Here is a 19,433-nt window from a genome sequence, read left to right as displayed (position 1 = left end):
CCAGAAATGAATTCAAAGTTAGAGAGGATCACAAACACAGCATTGTCCCCTGTGAGATACACAGCTAAGTAGGCACTCCTACACATTTGACACTGCATGAGGTTTCCAAGTGGTCTTAAGAATTAGCCCCATTAATTTTCCATTGTAATAATCTAGTCTGGAGGTGACAAGGGGCATTTATCTATAGCAGGTGCTTATATGGCTCCATTACTGTGGTATCTAAGACTTTAATGCAGTCTAGGGAAGTACTATTATCCCCACGTTACAGATGGGGAACTGAGACAGAAAGAGATTAAGTGACCTGCCTGTACTGATACAGGATGTCTGTCGCAGGATAGGAAATTTATCTTCTGAATCCCAGGCCACACCTTAGCCACATCCTTCCTTTCTAAAAAATTAACAACCATAGGCAAGACCACATCCAAAAGGAAGAGTCCAAACCTCCTTGCCAAAATGAGATTAAAAAGTATCTTGTCACTGTGAACATAAGTAACAAGGTGGACAAACAACTTTGAATGAAATTGACTAGAAAACATCCCCTCAACTCATTTTATCAGCAAGCAAAGAAGTGAGTCCAAAGTGTAGGTCACAACTCTAAGCTTCTGAAGCACTTCCAAGAGCCTGAGCGAACAAAACTGAAGCAGAAAAGACCTTGTTTGCCACCACCCAACCCTGTTCTGCTACCAAGAGGGACAAACAATCTGTCCCCAATCTACATATAACCTGAAAACTCCACAGAGCTAACAGTGAGATACGACAGTTATTTATTTATATACATGAAAATATTGCAGCGTCTCAGATGCCAAGGTATGGTAGCTATTGGTAAATGGTCACTTGTTAATGGCAACTACTATGTATACAATATTTACAAAAGGGCCAAATCTAGCTAAACTAATCCATCAAATTAGATTCCACCTCCCAACCCCCGCTAGGACTTTACTAAACAATCAGCACTGAAAACGTCCAGAAAAGTATCACCTTACAGTCAAATGAAATTCACCAACTGTGATATTCAAGCCACGGTTTTCAAGGTAATCATATGACCTTCAGGTTTACAAAGGAATTCAAGTTTCAGCAGAACAAGGATCTTATGTGTAACAAAATATAAAAGTGATTGACACATTTGAACTTTCAAGTAACAAACAACTAAAAATTATACAGAGTAAGTCCTGACAGACAGAAATTGTGGGATTGTAAAGTGATATAATTATTCAAATGATAGTTTTCAGACCCAACTTACTTCTTTATATCCAAAAATGATACGCCCATCATTGAGAAGGGTAGCCTGAAAAGTGAAGCTGCCTAGGTTGTAATTATCCTGCAGATGTACATGATCCCATTGGACAACAAGTGCGGTGCCTGTGAGCCCCAGAGAGGGGAAGAAAAAACAAGAAAAATATTCATTAACATTAGTGTAAGCATTTACTGAAGTTAAATAAAAACAATACTTTGTCCCTATATCTCATATTTCAGGCTATCAAGGTTGAAAAGTTAATGGAATTGCTGGTATTGAAAAAGTGATTTAAGGTATTCAATTTCCTCCATTAACAATGCAGCAATATAAACAACATTAATTTTTCTGTACACTAAGGTTTCACTGTGTTTCTGAATGCTGAAGAATACTAGGGATTTGCAATAAATATTAACTATACAGTTTAAATTAAAGCCACTAAAAAGCCATAGATGGGGTAAATGCTGACTTAAGTGTGCAGAGATTGTTGCAAAAGGCCTATTAATATTCATGGGAACTGGTCTGGCTGGATCCCCATGCACCACACTAAAAATGTACCCTAAAGTGACTCATATGCCCTGCAAGCATGTTTTACAGATGGTGAGAGGTTACAAAACACATTGAGGCAGCTAGGCTGAAAGGAATTTATCACCAAAACAGTGTTTACTGAAAAGGTCTTTCATATTTAGGACTATATCCTTCCCCCAGTGCACATCTCCCTTTAACACTAATGGGAGTTATGTGCTTTGATTCACAAAACCTCTATTTCATTTCTTGTGTAGTGTCACGAGGATGCTTCAAGGTGGGTCAATATGCCTGTAGCTCAACACGTTTGATGTATCCTGCAAACTCCTCAGCCACAGATCTTTAGCACAATAGCTTATATGCCTGTTTTTTGCCAATATATTTTAGGAAACTATGAACATGCAAATGATGTGATAGACTTGCAAGTGTATATTTCATCATCTTAGCGCATAAATTAATACTGTATGCAATGCATTCTTCATAGACAGCAATAAGCATGAAAGCTCATTTTTGAATGCTAAGTAAATTTTAATTTTAAAAGGACTTTTCCCATTTCAGGATTCATTTTCACCTGCATAATGTTACAAACGAAAATTCATCAATGGGCCAGACTCTGCTCCCCCTATGGATCTCAGCCCTCCTGTGCATAAGTGGGAGTTAGCAGCTTCGGTGGCACTGGCTCTTTTTCCCCAGGGGACCTGTCTGCCGGGCTGGGTTCCCTGAGAGGTGACAACACGGCTAGGTCACTAAGCTCTACCCATATGGATACAGAATTGTTTCCAAAGTAACTAATGCACTTCAAGGAGAAACAGCAGAGGGAGAATGACAAAGGCAAAAACTGAACTATGTAGCTGATGATGTGACTTATTCTATTTCTTTTCATTTACAGTAACCAGCCAAATCCTTGGTCCTAAAGCACATGCAACAGAGCAGAACGTCATGATTACGGAAATGTTAGCTACTTCCAAGGGTGGACACATACTCTGAGGCCGAACCCCATCACTTTAAGGGCAATGTAATGGAGTCTGCCCCTCCCAGGCATCAAAGAATTATGTTAGGGAGGTATGGAGCCTAAGCAGTTCCTCCTCAAGGACATTCAGATCCCTTTCAGTCAGCCAGGTTCCCTCAGTGGTTATGGCACACCTGTAGCTCCATTATATCTGCAGGGATTTGCATTTGTCATTCATGTATATGACATATAATATAAATACACATACACCTCTACCCAGATATAACATGAACCAATATAACATGAATTCAGATATAACGTGGTAAAGCAGTACTCTGGGGGTGGGGGGGGGGAGGCTGCGCACTCCGGCGGATCAAAGCAAGTTCAATATAATGCGGTTTCACCTATAATGCAGTAAGATTTTTTGGCTCCCGCGGACAGTGTTATATCAAGGTAGAGGTGTATATAGATACACAGATGTAGTGCTACATCAACAATACAGGTTCAACAATAGCACCTAATTGGTTGTATAGCTGGATTAACCATTAATGATAATGGAAATTCTCCATATAGCCTTTCTCTCTCAGCAAAGATAACTTTAAGGAGAAATAAAATAGCTGACCAAACTCACTGCTATGTTAGGACCACAGCTAGCAGAACAATTCATGTAAAAAAAAAATGTACTGGATGAATGTCACCACTTTTTTCTTTGTAAATCATCTGCAAAGGGAGCACGGTTTTCTGAAATGTATTTATTTGAATATTTTTGTCAGTTAAATTCTGCAAAAAAAATTACTGGACTGTGATTGATATATAGGCATTGCTGATTTCTGTTTGGATGAGCATAACTTTCCAGATATGTTTCCTGGCATGAATACTCATGATTACAAACATGAAATATGGTCATAACGATTCCATAAAATGTGCTTACAATTCACTCTCCTCCCCATAAATTCATTTGTTAGAATATTCATGGAAAGCAAATACAAAAAGAATGTTTTGTAGAGTGGGCACTTCCAGTCCAAGCCACTCTCCCTTCTCAGGGATAGGCACAGTGCCTATTAATATAAACATAAATACAAAGCAGTCTTTCTAATTTTAGGCTCCTGCTGTTGAAAATATTGGCCTTAGATGCCTAATTTTAAGCATACATGTTTTAAAATTGTACCCTAAAGTCCTAAATATGAAATCTAGAATCAGTATCTTGTGTGGCATCACTAGATTTGCCACTAGAGATCAGAGCTGAGTTAAGGCATTAGTTGTCATTTCATCGCAGAGGATCAAGCTTTCAAAATGCTGATTTTTAACAGACTACATGACTACAATCCTCACATTTCTAAAGCATTAAATATATCCCAAAGAGTAGCCCTAAGTATAACATTTCACTTTGCTTTTTAGCTTTTCAGATTTTCCTATGAAGGACTGCTAGTATAGACAAGTTTATTGAATTCCTATACTGGGGCACACTGCCCATTTAATCAGTGACATGCCCTGCCTCTGTGTATGCTTAATATTACATCTCACAAGGCTATTTTCTTTATAGCTACTGGATGAACAGGACTTCCTACACAAATGAATCAAGAGGGCTATGCTCCTTGGCAGGAGATAGATTTTCCTCTTTAAAATAATAAAGTATATTTCAAGTCTAGAAGTGGTATTACACGTTCTACCATCTGTGGGTTTTTTTAAACTATTTAATATAATCCATTCATGAATGTCTAACCATGTTTTAGAATCCATTTTACGAATATTTATCCATTCTTTAGATGGCCTGTTAGCCACATACAATATTGTAAGTAGCCTTCATTTTAAAAAAAAAAAAAGCTATTTAGGAAAATATAAATAGCCAAGGGATAGTCTTACATAAATGAATTTGTCTATCACATACCATTATCAAAGTATCTCACTGTTGAATTTCTTGACACACTGGGGTCAAAATTTGCCATCAAGGGTGCAATGTATTGCGTAGCTGTTAACATTCGATGCACAACTTCTCCAGTATATATGAAACCTACAATAAAGAAGAAAAAAATAAGTCATTTCTAAAAAGATTTAACAAATGTCTGATTTAACTAGATATTGCCAGAGTTTTAAAGATAAAATTAATCCTATTGCCAACTTCTAACAGTAAATTAAACAACAGCATAAATGGCACAAGAAGATTCACGAGAGCAATCAGAATGAGCTCTGAACAAAGGAGGAATCATTTCAAGGAACAGATTTTCATAGAGCCAAAAAAACAGATTGAAACTCATTGTACAGTGAAGGCCATTTTCAGTTTTGGGGTGAAACTCAGAAGGGCTGAGAAAGCAAGCATTATCAAAATGCAGCCAATCACCATCTTTGCTACTTTCCTCATGTGTTGTATCCCCCCCTCTTCATTAGTCGGCCTGTTTTGTCTTTTCAGATGTCAGCTCTTCAGGGATGAGACCACACCTTCTTTTTGTAAAACACACAGTAAGGCTTTGTCTACACTGCACTTTCATTGTTAAAACTTGTTGCTCAGGGGTGATGAAAATCACCCGTGTGGACAGTACATCATTGGGAGACTCTCCCGTCAACAAAGCTACCACGCCTCGTTGGGGGTGGTTTTATTTTGTCACCGGGGGAGCTCTCTCCTGGTGATAAAAGAATGGCTACAATGAGCATCTTACAACAGTGCCGCTGCAATGGCACAGCCATGCCATTGTAAGGTGAGCCGTGTAGACATAGCCTGAGACAATTTTTGCCCTGAAGGACTTGCAATCTTAATGAATAAGACGGCTGAATGGTGAGAGAGACAAGTATTTGTCATGGCTTCAAGGCTAGCTACATCTCTGTCATCTTTATAGTCTGAGTGCCGCCCCCCTCCTGAGTCAGGTCCAAGCCTGGTGCCTTTACCTATACTGAGATGGAATTCTGCAGTTCTCCCCTCTGAGGGTATGTCTACATGGGGGCACTCAAGAGAGTGAAGACAAATTAATGGAAGCTGTGAAAATACTGTAGAACCTCAGAATTATGAACACCAGCATTACAATCTGACCAGTTAACCACATGTCTCATTTGGAACCAGAAGTACATAATCAGGCAGCAGCAGAGAGAGACACACACACACAAAGCAAATACAGTATAGTACTGTCTTAAATGTAAACTACTAAAAAAAAATAAAAGGGAAAGCAGCATTTTTCTTCTGCACAGTAAAGTTTCAAAGTTATATTAAATCAATGTTCAGTTGTAATCTTTTGAAAGAACAACTGTAACATTTTGTTCAGAGTTACAAACATTTCAGAGTTATGAACATTCTCCATTCCTGAGGTGTTCGTAACTCTGAAGTTCTACTGTACTTTGCAGTTAAAATGCATCAAACCCTGAGTGGATACTCTCCTAGGATTAAGCTACAACAAACTCAGGCCACTTTACTCCTGAATAGGAGTGTTAACACAGGGATTTAACACACATTCACTTCAGAGCTTTAGTTGATGCATCTTAACTTTCCTGAGTGTGTCTGTGCAGACAAGCCTTATTAGACCGGGCCCCGGATTACAGCACTCTGTATATTAACCATGCTTACTCAATGGATCTGACTGAATGTGGCACTTATGATTCTTTCCTTCAGGAGTCTGTGACCAGTGGCGTATATCGTGATCAGATGGCCTTCTCAAAACCAAAATAGTTAAAGAAGAGGGATTGTAAAACCTGCATGCATATCTATCTTACCTCCAGGCTTACTCTCCGCTGATGGTAGCCTAAGCGTCTTCAGACACCCAGCAGGTGCCCATCTCAGTCTGCCTTCCCCAAACAACTCTCTAAACAACTACCTGCTCTTGAATGGGAGTCTTTCTAAACTGTTATCTTTTTGCTTGTCAATTTCCAGGCTTTGGCCCTGCTTGTCAAAATTGGTTCTGTAAGCTGGCTGGAGTCAGGAGGTAGATACTTCACAGTTAATAGTTTGGACATTGTCTCTTAAGAACCCTTAGTGTTTACTGAGGGGTGGTTTATCTTAAGCCATTGATTCCTTCCTGCTTGCTTTTCCTTTCTGTCTCCTATGAAGCTAAACCAATATATCCAAACAGTAAACATCCCACCAACCAGGCCAACATTAGATCTGGTTGAAAAAATTTCCAACAAGATGGTTTTCCATCAGAAAATGCTGTTTTGCAGGAACATGTCAACTTTGATTAAAGTTTTGATGGAAAGAGTGGTGGTAGCAGCAATAGTGATAGTGAATGGGTTCCTTCCTGTCTCAGGCACATGGATTTCCCTTCCCCCTCCTCACCCTCCCATCTCCTGTCTGGGGGGGGGGGGGGGGGGAGGAGGGGTGTCTCTCTTCCCCCTCTATGTAATCTGGGCACAAAAAACAAAGAAGGAACAGCATAGAGGGACAGTGATACCTGAGATTGGTGGCACCCAAATCAGGATATTTCCCTTCACAGGAAATCCAAGGTTTGACACTTCAGAACAACAACAAATATGGATCCCTCTCATTTTCCTATGGGACAGAAAATTTGTTTTCCAGTCAACTCTAGTCAACATTAAGTATTATAGTACAACTCCACTTCTGTCACAGGGAAGTGAGGCGCAAAGAGATTAGATGAGTTATCCAAGGCCACACGGAAATCTGTGGTAGAGCAAGGAATTTAACCCAGATCTCCTGAGTGCCAGTCCATATCATAACCACCTCTTCCCACTCATGTATCTTCACTAACAATCTTTCACTGACCCCTGTTAACGAAATGCTTGCACAGTATAACTGAGTTGGTCAGATATACAGTTTTACATGTTGCACTGTGCAGTGACTAGAGAGGCTATTTAAAAAAACAAAAACAAACGAACAACCTGCCTGGTGTGACAAAGTTCCTCCTCTATCGTGGTGGGTCCTGCGCTTATTGGCGGATTTTCTTGCCTCAGAGATTCACCATGTGGGTTGGGGAACAGCCCAGATACCTTCCCCTCTAGAAGAACCCACAGTCCAGGTCAATTGGGAGGTTTGGGGGGAACCTGGGCCCGCCCTCTACTCCAGGTTCCAGCCCAGGGCCCTGTGGACTGCAGCTGTCTATAGTGCCTCCTGTAACAGCTGCATGACAGCAACAATCCCTGGGCTACTTCCCCATGGCCTCCTCCAAACACCTTCGTTATTCTCACCACAGGACCTTCCTCCTGGTGTCTGATAACACTTGTGCTCCTCAGTCCTCCAGCAGCTCACTCTCAGCATCTCTTGCACCCAGCTCCTCACACTCACACCACAAACTGAAGTGAGCTCCTTTTTAAAACCCAGGTGCCCTGATTAGCCTGCCTTAATTGATTCTAGCAGCTTCTTCTTAATTGGCTCCAGGTGTCCTAATTAGCCTGCCTGCCTTAACTGGTTCTAGCAGGTTCCTGATTACTTTAGTGCAGCCCCTGCTCTGATCACTCAGGGAACAGAAAACTACTCATCCAGTGACCAGTATATTTGCCCTCTACCAGACTCCTGTACCCCACTGGTCTGGGTCTGTCACATAGGGTAGTAGCAATTATCACTATATATCATGAGGTAATCCCTTGCTGAAATGATAGAAAACTCATTAATTCAAAAATTTAAAACTATGCTGGACAAAACACCAGAAAATATACTCTAGGAAACAGCCTACATTCCCGTGGGCTGAATTAGAGGATTCCTTTGCCTTTGTTTTCTTTTAAAACACAGCTTGCAGTTTCATAGTTTCAAATGCTGGTAATATTCTAAAACCTGGATGTCTACTATTCAGGTCTTAAATCCATATTTAGGTCACTAACTGCAGGTGACCTGGTTTTTAGAGGTTCACAGAGACAGACAAAACACACCCAAACATCTTTTACAACGTTCACTTTTGTGAACTAGTAGAAAAAAATTAATTCTCTCTATTTTTTTCTTTCCTCACCTTTTCTTCGTGTGCTTTTCTAGTCATTTAAAATCTAAACTTTTCAGATGTCCTATTGCAAATGGATTTTCAACATGAATTGTATTCTACCATATGTCTCCTTAGGGTAAGCAGAAATCCTACCAGACAATGGTCACTAAAATGCATTTTTATTAGTTCACAGTGATTGCTGTCTGCTTCTTAAACGTAATTCTCTTGAGAAGCATTCTCCCTCTGGCTTATTGAGACATTTTAAATATCTATTGTTTCATTCAGCACTTGAGTGCTGATGGTCCCTGAGGGAACACGTACATGTCTTTTGTCATATTCTTGTCTAGATCTATATACCTACAACCACACCCCTAATACGCTGAAGGTGATATATACAATCTTGAAAGTCACATTCATGTATCGGGATTACCTTTTAACACCTTGCACCAAATTAATTCCTGGTGTAACTCCAATGTCCTCATACGCTTGCACACCCTCTCTTCCCAGTTCACATTTGTAAACATTACCATCACAACTAATACTCAGGCCAGGTACAAAAATACAAGGGAAAAATGTAATTGTTAGAATATTTAAGTAAATAAATAAATCGATCCAGGTAGTTAGTAGCCATAATGCATATTTCTACTTGTTTGCCAGTGGTACATTTTTCCTTTAGATAACAGTGGAAACAGGGCGGGAAGGGTGATAACGAAACCAGGAAGGTTCTGAACAAAGGTCATTCTAATAAGAACTCCCGTCATGCTTCAGAACAACTTGGAAAGAAACACAAAGTCAGTTCAAAGTGTCCCAGAGATTCAGAGGCTGAACCACTGTTGATATTTTATCATTGCCACTAATACTTCAAGTAAGTAGCACATACAAATTTAACTTATCCCTGAAGGGGCTTCCACAGAAAGTTGGCAAGCAGTGGCTTATACTGTCTGTAAGCCAGTTTTCTGATGGTAGTAATAACCATCTATTCACTTAGTCAAGGAAGAATTTTCCAGACCTACAATTTCCTGAACCACTTAATCCTCAATTTGTGGGAAGAGTTTGGAAGGCTGTTTTGCAAATCTATCCAAAAGGACTAAAGCTAGAAACACAAGATACTAGCTGCCTCTAAAATGTTCAGATGAAATTTATCAAACTCTGTCGTTCAGGATTTTATAAGTTATAACAAACAGCTCTATGTAAAACAAGAACAAGTATAAACAAAACCTAAAGTAAGTACAGGTGAATAGTATAGAAATAAAAAGGCTAAATCTTATGTGGTGTGTGGGTGCACATGTATATACAAACATATGTGTACAAACTGATGGAGAAGTGCACATTGTGGGCCAGCTTTTTAGTTGAACTAGGACAATTTCCAAAATTTCAATTCCATTTATAGAAAACCAAATGGTGTTCTCTGTTCCACTGGTTGCTCTAGATTCACACTTGACCGGTTTCAGTGGAGTTACCTGGGATTTTCATCAGTTGATCCAAGGACAGAATTAGGCCCAGTATTGGTTCTCAAACATCTGTGGCAGTTTGCCTTCGTAAGGATTGCAGAATTTGGCTTCTTCCTCTTATATTCACTTTCAATAGGCATGTATAGACACCAGTCACCCAACATAAACTTCCTGCATTATTCACCAAATTCAAGGAAATTGTAGGATATCGGCTTCAGGTAGTGTGAATAACTAAGCCATTTAATAAATAATTAAATATCAATATCTAGCTCTTATATAGCACTTTTCATCAGTAGATTCCAAAAGAGGGCAGGATCACTGTCCCCATTTTACAGATGGAGAAACTGAGGGATGGGGAGGTGAACTCACTTGCCCTAGGTCAACCAGCAGGCCAGTAGCTGAGCCAGGAATAAAACCAACACTTCATGAGTCCCAGCTCAGTGCTCTAGCCACTAGGCTACACAGATTTCCCACTTTTCAGCACCCTTTGTTTCACTGAAGACATGCCAACACATGAGATATACAGGTAAGTAAAAAGAATGAAATACTCTGCCTTGGAAATAGTCTCCTTTCTAAGGCCCTGATTCAGCAAAGTACTTAAACATGTGCCTTGTTTTATGCATGTGAGATCATGCACGGACTTCAGTTGGACTACTCACATGTTCAGGATTACATTTTGGCACATACTTAAGTACATTGAGGAATTAGGACTGAAATAAACAGCTTAGATTGTGATTTCCAGGATACTGTAGAGGGATGACTCAAACAATAGGTGTAAAAGCAGTCACACATCCGACTGAGTAAAGAGTTCAGCTGAAGTATTATTGCAAAAAGGTTTTATACACATGTATAAGAGTCTGAAGGATTCCATTCAGAGTGCACATACTTCAGACACTCAAATATTATGGTCCAGGTTTCCTTCGAAGTTATTGCAAGATGTGGATTTACAAGGGTTTTGTCTGTGTACATGTTGTTTCTAATGTTTTATGGCATTTATTTGAATGACTGGCATTTACAGGAACTTGTTTGTTTGCAAGCTTACGGTAGGTGTTCAACAAAGATATTTTATTTGAAGATACTTAGAATGCCAGTGGGAAAAGGTGTAATCTGACAACTGACAATAATGCACTTGGCAATTCTCGCCATCTACATCTCTTAAGTCACTCCCACTGCATTCACTGTATTATTTAGTTATCCTTGAGTGAAAACACAAACCCCTTATATGGAAGAAGTTACTTGGCTGTACAAAGCTATCAACAAGAACATCGTATGAAAAATTCTTTCCACCTCATGACACTTGTACTTTCAACAATAAAAGTTTTCATGGCTCCAGGTGACAGTAACATAGATAATGAATGCAGAATTTCATTTTGAAATACTGTCATTGCTTTTATAGGTGGTCTTTTTAACTTTGTTAGTTCACCAAAACCATCCTTATTAAAAAATAAATATATAAAACAGTGTCCTCTTCTATTCCAATTACCAAAAAGTTCATTTGACAGGACTGGGAATGTTATAATCTATTCACAAATATAGGCAGAGAAGCATTTTTCTGACATTTGTCTGAAGGACTCTATAGCAAAGTGTAATTGTCTTTCTCTTGATCTTGTAGCTCTGAAAATGACAAGGGCTGGATTGGAGCATTAGATGAAATTCATATAGCATAATCCCAGAATAAAATATACAGCATGTCAAGTGCCTCCACATGGTGATACTTGACTCTGCACCTACTGTACATGTGTATTCATGTTTCAGTGCTATACAAGAGTTGGTTTTATGACCTACCAGGCCCTAACTGGATTGGGTCTGGTTATATTAGAGACCACTCTCCCCTTGTGCAATACTGCAGCACCTGACATCAGATGATAAGTGATGGGGCTGTAAAAAGGAAGTTGTCACTGAAGAGACTTGAGCTCTAGAATTCACTCTGGCTGCTAGCCTGAGTGTACCTGAAATCACTGACTTCCAATGCACATACCAAGGTTCATCTCTTTCCCAAGAGGACAGGTTAATGGCCAGTGCATTAAAGAGGAGGTATTAGGCTTGGAAAGGATAGTTAATGTGGCTATTGGGCCAATTGGAAATTTATTTAAAAATATATTGGTACACACACCTTGAGCTTGAAGCATATTTTAAAAGATAATCTAAACAAACAGCATCACTTTACACATGCAAAAATCAGATTACCTTGTATTATCTTGTATTACCTTGTACCCATTTATTATCATTTAACCAGTGTTGAGCAAAACCATATGTTCAAAGCCCTGCTAAGACAAAGAGCTCTGGTTAGCAGGCTGGAAAAGTAATAATCTGCCAGCAGTGATAGTACAGTGGAAGGTTTGGCATGAAAGAGACTTCCACTGGGCAGAGGCTGAGTTGCTAGTCGAGCGTACAGCTCACTGCAGGTTTATTAGTTATGTTCTAGCAGCACACAAATTAGAAGGAAAATGGCATAAGAATTTCCAAAAAAATAGAAATGGAGAAAAATCTGTCTCTATACCCCAATGGCCTGAGATACACCAGCTATGAAGCCCTGATGTCAGCTGTGTGATTTTATATTAAAAAATAAGCAGCTGTGGTAGCAGAGATGTAATAGCAGATATTCATTCCCACTGTACCATCTTGCTGTGTGCTGTTGAAATGATCTTTTTCATTTCTCCCTTTTATATTCCTTATTTAATGAGCGGGAGAGCATGCAGCCTCTGCTGATCATTTTCATCCAAATCCAGGCAAAAAGGGGAAGAGAGACAGCTGAAGCTCTGGATATGGGCTGAGGGTGTGGGCTCTGGGATGAGGAGTTTGTGGTACAGAAGGGGGCTCTGGGCCGGGGCAGGGAGTGTGGGCTCTGGGAATGAGGGGTCTCCAGGCTGGGATAGGGCATTAGGATGCAGGGGGGTGAGCGCAGATGAGGGTGGGGCCAGGGATGAGGGCTTTTAACGGGTCCCTTTTTGACAGGCCATTCCAGTCGGAAACCAGATGTCTGGCAACCCTAGCTGGGGATGAGGGGGGTTGGAGTGCAGGAGGAGGCTCTGGGCTGGGTCAGGGAGTTGGGGTGCGGGGCGGGTAGGGCTCCTGTGGGGGGTGAGGCCGGGGATTTATTATTATTATTATTATTAACATGGAGATATACCTATCTCATAGAGCTGGAAGGGACCTTGAAAGGTCATCGAGTCGAGTCCCCTGCCTTCACTAGGAGGACCAATTTTTTGCCCCGGATCCCTAAATGGCTCCCTCAAGGACTGAACTCACAACCCTGGGTTTAGTGGGCCAAAGCTCAAACCACTGAGCTATCCCTCCCCCAATGAGGGGGATGAGGGGTTTGTGATGTGGGAGGAGGCTCCAGGCTGGGGCAGGGGGGTTGGGGTGCGGGGGAGTGAGGGCGCCAGCTGGGGATGGGGCAGGGATGAGAGGTTTGGGGTGTAGGAGGGGGCTCCAGGGCTGGGGCAGGGAGTTGGGGCGGGTGTGGGGGGTGAAGGCTCCTGCTGGGGGTGATGGCGCTGGGGTGCGGGAGGGAGCTCCGGGCTGGGCAGGGGGTTGGGGTGCAGGAGGGACTCTGGACCTCACCCTCCCAAACGCCCCACCCCCTGGCCCAGCCTGGAGCCCACTCCTGCACCCCAACCCCCTCATCCGTGGCCAGGGTTGCCAGGCATCTGGTTTTCGACTGGAACAGCCGGTCAAAAAGGACCCTGGTGGCTCAGGTCGGCACCACCCACGGGGCCATTAAAAGTCCGGTTGGTGGCGCAGCGGGGGCCAGGGGCTAAGGCAGGCTCCCAGCCTGCCCTAGCTCCGCATGGCTCCCGGAAATGGCTGCAGGTCTCTGCAGCCCCTAGGCAAATGGGCAGCCAGGGAGACTCTGCACCCTGCCCCTGCCTCCAGTGCCAGCTCCACAGTTCCCATTGGCTGGGAACCGCGACCAATTGGAGCTGCGGGGGTGGCACCTGTGGGCACGAGGGCAGCACGCGAAGCCTCCCTGGCCACCCATGTACCTAGGGGCTTCAGGGACCTGGCGGCTGCTTCCTGAGAGCTGCGGTAAGTGCTGTCTGGACACTGCTGTGAAGGGTTGGATCACAGAAACCCCTTTGGGGCTGCCAACTGATGTGCCAAGACTACTTCTGCCCCTGCTTTCCCTGCCCTCCCAGCTTGGGACTTCAGTGCCCTGCCTGGTTTGAGCCAGACCTGCTAGCTTGCTGCAAACCCAGACCCAGGTCTGAACCATGTCCCTTAACAGCTGTAGGCTTAAACTGAAAGCAGCTTAAGGAGTGTTCCTGTCTTTAACACTCAGATGCCCAATGGGGTCTGAACCCCAAATAAATCCATTTTACCCTGTATAAAGCTTATACGGGGTAAACTCATAAATTGTTCACCCTCTATAACACTGATAGAGAGATATGCACAGATTTTTGCCCTCCACCAGGTATTAATACATACTCTGGGTTAATTAATATGTAAAAAGTGTTTTTATTAAATACAGAAAGTAGTATTTAAGTGGTTCTAAGTAGTGACAGAAAGGACAAAGTGAATTACCAATCAAAATAAAATAAAACCCGCAAGTCTATGCCTAATACAGTAAGAAAACTGAATACAGATAAAATCTCACCCTCAGAGATGTTTCAATAAGTTTTTTTCACAGACTGGATGCCTTCCTAGTCTGGGCACAATCCTTTCCCCTGGTCCAGCCCTTGTTCCAGCTCAGGTGGTAGCTAGGGGATTTCTCATGACTGCAGCCCCCTTTGTTCTGTTCCACCCCCTTATATAGCTTTGGCACAAGGCGGGAATCTTTTGTTTCTCTGGGTCCCCATCCCCCTTTCTAAATGGAAAAGCACCAGGTTTAAGATGGATTTCAGTACCAGGTGACATGGTCATATTCCTGTGAGACTCCAAGCCTTCATTCTTCCCAGCCTGACTCACAGGAAGCCCTGCCTGCAAACAGAGCCATCCCAGTCAACTGCCTGGCTGATGGGAGCCATCAAGATTCCAAACCACCATTAATGACCCACACTTTGCATAATTACAACAGGCCCTCAGAGTTATATTTCATATTTCTAGTTTTAGATACAAGAGTGATACATGTATACAAATAGGATGATCACACTCAGCAGCTTATAAGCTTTGTAATGATACCTTATAAGAGACCTTTTGCATGAAGCATATTTTAGTTACATTATATTCACACTCATCAGCATATTTTTATAAAACCATATAGAGTGCAACGTCACACCTGCATCCTCTCCTGCATCCCAACCCCCTACCCCAGCCTGGTGAAAGTGATTGAGGGTGCGGGAGAGCGAGCGACGGAGAAAGGAGGAATGGAGCGAGCGGGGCTGGGGCCTTGGAGAAGGGGCGGAGCATGGGTGGGGCTCAGAGTTTTGTGCCATTAGCAAGTTGGCAACCTTTGGTGTTATACATGTGCAAAGTCCAAGTCCAGAGTTCAAATGCTGAACTATTTCAAAAATTCTTTCCCACTTCTGTGCTTTTTTATGCAACGGGGAGGGGTAGGAAAAGAGGAGACATGGTTGAACCTGCAGATACTGACAGGATACCAACACCATACCTTCACCAATATATGCACACGGATAACATTGTTGCCATTGGCAGGCAGAATTTGGGTGACGATTAGCACAGTTGTCTGTACAAACATCTGCACTTGTTTTTTTTAGTACTGTGCTCCTTTGTGAGCCAGAATTTTCTGGTACATTTAATCAAATATATTATGTGCATAGTATGCAAAATACATGGTATGCCTTCTGCAGACTTTGCATAACATTTACCATATTCCGTAGGTAAGAAAATAATATATATTTAAAGCATTTCACTGTTATTTGAAATATACATTTAAATATATGTTCTGTTTCATATAAATGCACTCAACTGAGCATTTATACACACTTTATATGTGGAATAGGAATTCAGAATATTTGTACAAGTATATGGGTGAAACCATTAGCTTTCCAAATGAAGCATGCTTGTGGGAAATGAATGACTCTCCATCTATGTTTTTTAAAGGAAATGTAGGGGAAATGTATTTAAAATAATAGTATTTACTGTTAAAAGACTGGAGAAAGTAGAAGTTACATTCAAAATAACGGTTCAGTTAGGATTTCCGAATGGTTATTTTAACGTTAAAACTAGGGTTACCATATTTCAGCAAGCAAAAAAGAGGACGGGAGGAGCCCCGCCCCTGCCCCTCCCACTTCCCGCCCCCCCAGAACCCCCAACCCTCCCCCCGTTCCTTGTCCCCTGACTGCCCCCTCCTGGGACCCCTGCCCCTAACTGCCCCCCAGGCCTCCACTCCCTATCTAAGCCTCCCTGCCTCTTGTCCCCTGACTGCCCCAACCCTTATCCACACCCCCACCCCCAGACAGACCCCTGGGACTCCCACGCCCCATCCAACCACTCCCCACCCCCTGACAGCCCCCCCCAGAACTCCCAACCCATCTAAACCTCTCTGCTCCCTGTCCCCTGACTGCTCCGATCCCTCTCCCCACTCCTGCCCCCTTGACAGCCCCCCCCAGAACTCCCAACCCATCTAAACCTCTCTGCTCCCTGTCCCCTGACTGCTCCGATCCCTCTCCCCACTCCTGCCCCCTGACAGCGCCCCCCCAGAACTCCCAACCCATCTAAACCTCTCTGCTCCCTGTCCCCTGACTGCTCCGATCCCTCTCCCCACTCCTGCCCCCTGACAGCCCCCCCCAGAACTCGCAACCCATCTAAACCTCTCTGCTCCCTGTCCCCTGACTGCTCCGATCCCTCTCCCCACTCCTGCCCCCTGACAGCCCCCCCCCAGAACTCCCAGCTCCCCACCCCCCTGCTCCTTGTCCCCTGACTGCCCCTTCCTGGGACCCCTGCTCCTAACTGCCCTCCAGAACCCCACCCCTAAGCCTCCCTGTTCCTTGTCCCCTAACTGCCCCCTCCTAAGACCCCCCCCAACTGCCCCCCAGGACCCTACCCCCTACCTGTACCCTGACTGCCCAAAACTTTCTCAACCCCCCCCAAAAGCCCCCCCCCCGTTTCTTGACTGCCCCCTCCAGAACCTTCCTGCCCCCAGTCCCCCTTACCCTGCTGCTCAGAACAGGGTGTTGGGCTCTGTGCGAGCCGAGCCGGACACGTGGCTGCGCTCCCCAGCACAACAAAACCCAGTCCCTGGCCCTGCACAACAAAACCCGGTCCCTGGCCCTGCACAGTGCTGCCGGACCGGGTTGCAGGAGAGGCCAACTCAGAATGCAGGGCGGCTCCGGCTCCTCTACAGCTGCTCAGGAGTCCAGCCCGGGATTTTTCTGCAGCCCTCCCAGCCGCTCGCTCTGCCGGGGGAGGGGGAAATCCCGGACATTGTGAGTGCTTTACAAATTCCCCCCGGACGCTATTTTTAGCGCGAAAAGGAGGACATGTCCGGGTAAATCCGGACGAATGGTAACCCTAGTTAAAACTGAATCAAATCCAGCAAAGCAGCACTGTAGAAAACACACATACAACACATTTGGCACAGGAATTTATTTATTTTTGTTTTAAATAGGTGGTGAAGCTCAATCTTCTCTGAAATGTTTAAGGTTAAAAGCAGACACTGTAACACAAGGTCAGCTTGTTAGATAAAACTCTCTGACCTAAAGGTTTCAAGCCTCAAAAAACCCCACCTTAACAAGTTGTGGGGGGGTGAGGGAGAGTTTGCTGAAAAAGTCATGGAGAAGAATATCAAGATTCAAGTTTATTTTGCCACTTAAACAGGCCACCTTTGAAGCAAATGGTTCCACATCAGCCATTCACATACATTGATATCTTCATTTCAAAATGTTTTTGTAAAATAAATCATCTTAAAATTCAGGACCTAATAAAACATGGCCAAAATCTTTTCAAGGTTAATTATCCCAGATAAGCTCATTTCAAACTCTTCTAATTGATTTGCAGAAACTTCTAACTGCTGAAACAAACCTAAAAACTCCAGAACAGTTTTGTTCCGCAAGTGAGATGACAAGTGAAATATCTTTGACATGAGAATTTACACCATACTCCATTTATTTCCTTCCTAAAAAACACTACAATCCTTCAAAGCAGTTCTTTGGGCAGTAAAAGACAGATTTGCTGCAACTATTCTAACCTTGAGTTATAAAATTTTCTTTTACTATTTGAGACACATCTTTTCATTAGGTTGGAAGATACCTGTTTGGAGTCAAACTGTACAGAAATGCTTTCAATTCTATTTGGTAAATAGGTTTAATTCCATTTGTTTTAGAATTTTCCCTGGGGTGGAAAAGCAGAGTTTGGATTATTGGGCCAGTCCTTAGCAGGTATAAACTGTTTGATCTCTACTGACTTCAGTGAAAAACTCTGATTTACTTCAGGTGAAGATCTGGCCCATTGTTTTATTTCATATATTTGAGATCAAATCTAATATTTCACTTGGGGGTAGAGCTGCACGCTTTTTGTATGAATAAATGGTAAGATATAGTACGAAGGAAAACAACACACATCAGGAACAGTGTTGCTTACATATTCATTTAAGCAGGGTGACAAATATTTTACCAGTGTTCAGTGGTTTAAAATATAGTTTAGAGATCGCTACACCAAGAAACAACTTTGCGAATTGATACTTTTTCCTTTGCGTCTTTGATATATTTTAATAATTTTCCACAGAAGCATTTGATGCACCCACCTTCTCTCTCTAATGTGTTGACCACTAAGTTATGCGAGTGATTTTCTTAGGTTGCTGTAATAGTCATTACTTTTGTAAAAAAGAAAAAATATATATGATCTGGTGGATTGTAATCCATTCTGTTGAATATCCCATTTAATTGAGCAAAGGGATTTAGGGGTTTTTATGTACTATGCAACACTGCCAGTAGACACTTTTCTTCTAAAATGCCAAAAAATGGACCTTGTAAAAAAAATATGTTGGATATCACAGGGAGGGGTAGAGGAGTGGGGGAGAATACTGCCAGCGAAGAGACCGTGGCAGGAAATAACCAAACTTCAGCTTTAATTGTAACTGATGTACCTGTTCCTATGTTTTTAATTACATATTTATACTCTTTGAATTGTGGAGATAGAACTTTCACATTCATGAGAAAACAAGACACGAGGCTATTTAGATTCTAATGACTCATCATTCCTGTCTGATCAGGCACTTATTCCCCCAGAGAAGGTATGGGGATAGAATCATAATGATCTGTAGTGGAAAATAGTATCTATTCAATGAGAAGCCTTGGAACTTGATAGCTCTCAAGTGACTCACACCTAGAGTTACCATTTTCATATGAGGGCATATGAGTCACTTGAGGGTTTCAAAAAAGAGGACACTCCGGGGGGTGGGGGGGGAAGAACTGCCGCCTAGCCACTCCCTCCGACTTCCTGCCCCCTGACTGCCCCCCACAGAACCCCCAACCCATCCAACTCCCCATGCTCCTTGTCCCCTGATTGCCCCCTCCTGGGACCCCTGCCCC

The 19,433-nt window shown here is 42.7% G+C and overlaps 1 protein-coding gene across 1 annotated transcript in view; it reads right to left on the bottom strand.

Moving 5' to 3' along the window:
- The window catches only part of PLXDC2 (plexin domain containing 2), a 378,653-nt gene that overhangs the window by 96,101 nt on the left and 263,119 nt on the right, over positions 1 to 19,433 (bottom strand). Inside the window, exons 5-6 of the mRNA XM_054020649.1 lie at positions 4,594 to 4,716; positions 1,241 to 1,359 (exon numbers count right to left, since the gene is read on the bottom strand). Coding sequence (XP_053876624.1) covers positions 1,241 to 1,359; positions 4,594 to 4,716 — 242 coding nt within the window. The remainder of the gene's footprint in view (positions 1 to 1,240; positions 1,360 to 4,593; positions 4,717 to 19,433) is intronic.

The sequence above is a fragment of the Malaclemys terrapin genome, chromosome 2 (assembly GCF_027887155.1).
Source record: "Malaclemys terrapin pileata isolate rMalTer1 chromosome 2, rMalTer1.hap1, whole genome shotgun sequence".
NCBI classification, from domain to species: domain Eukaryota; kingdom Metazoa; phylum Chordata; order Testudines; family Emydidae; genus Malaclemys; species Malaclemys terrapin.
The sequence above is the reverse complement of the archived record's forward strand: the minus strand, read 5'-3'. Positions and strand labels throughout refer to the sequence as shown.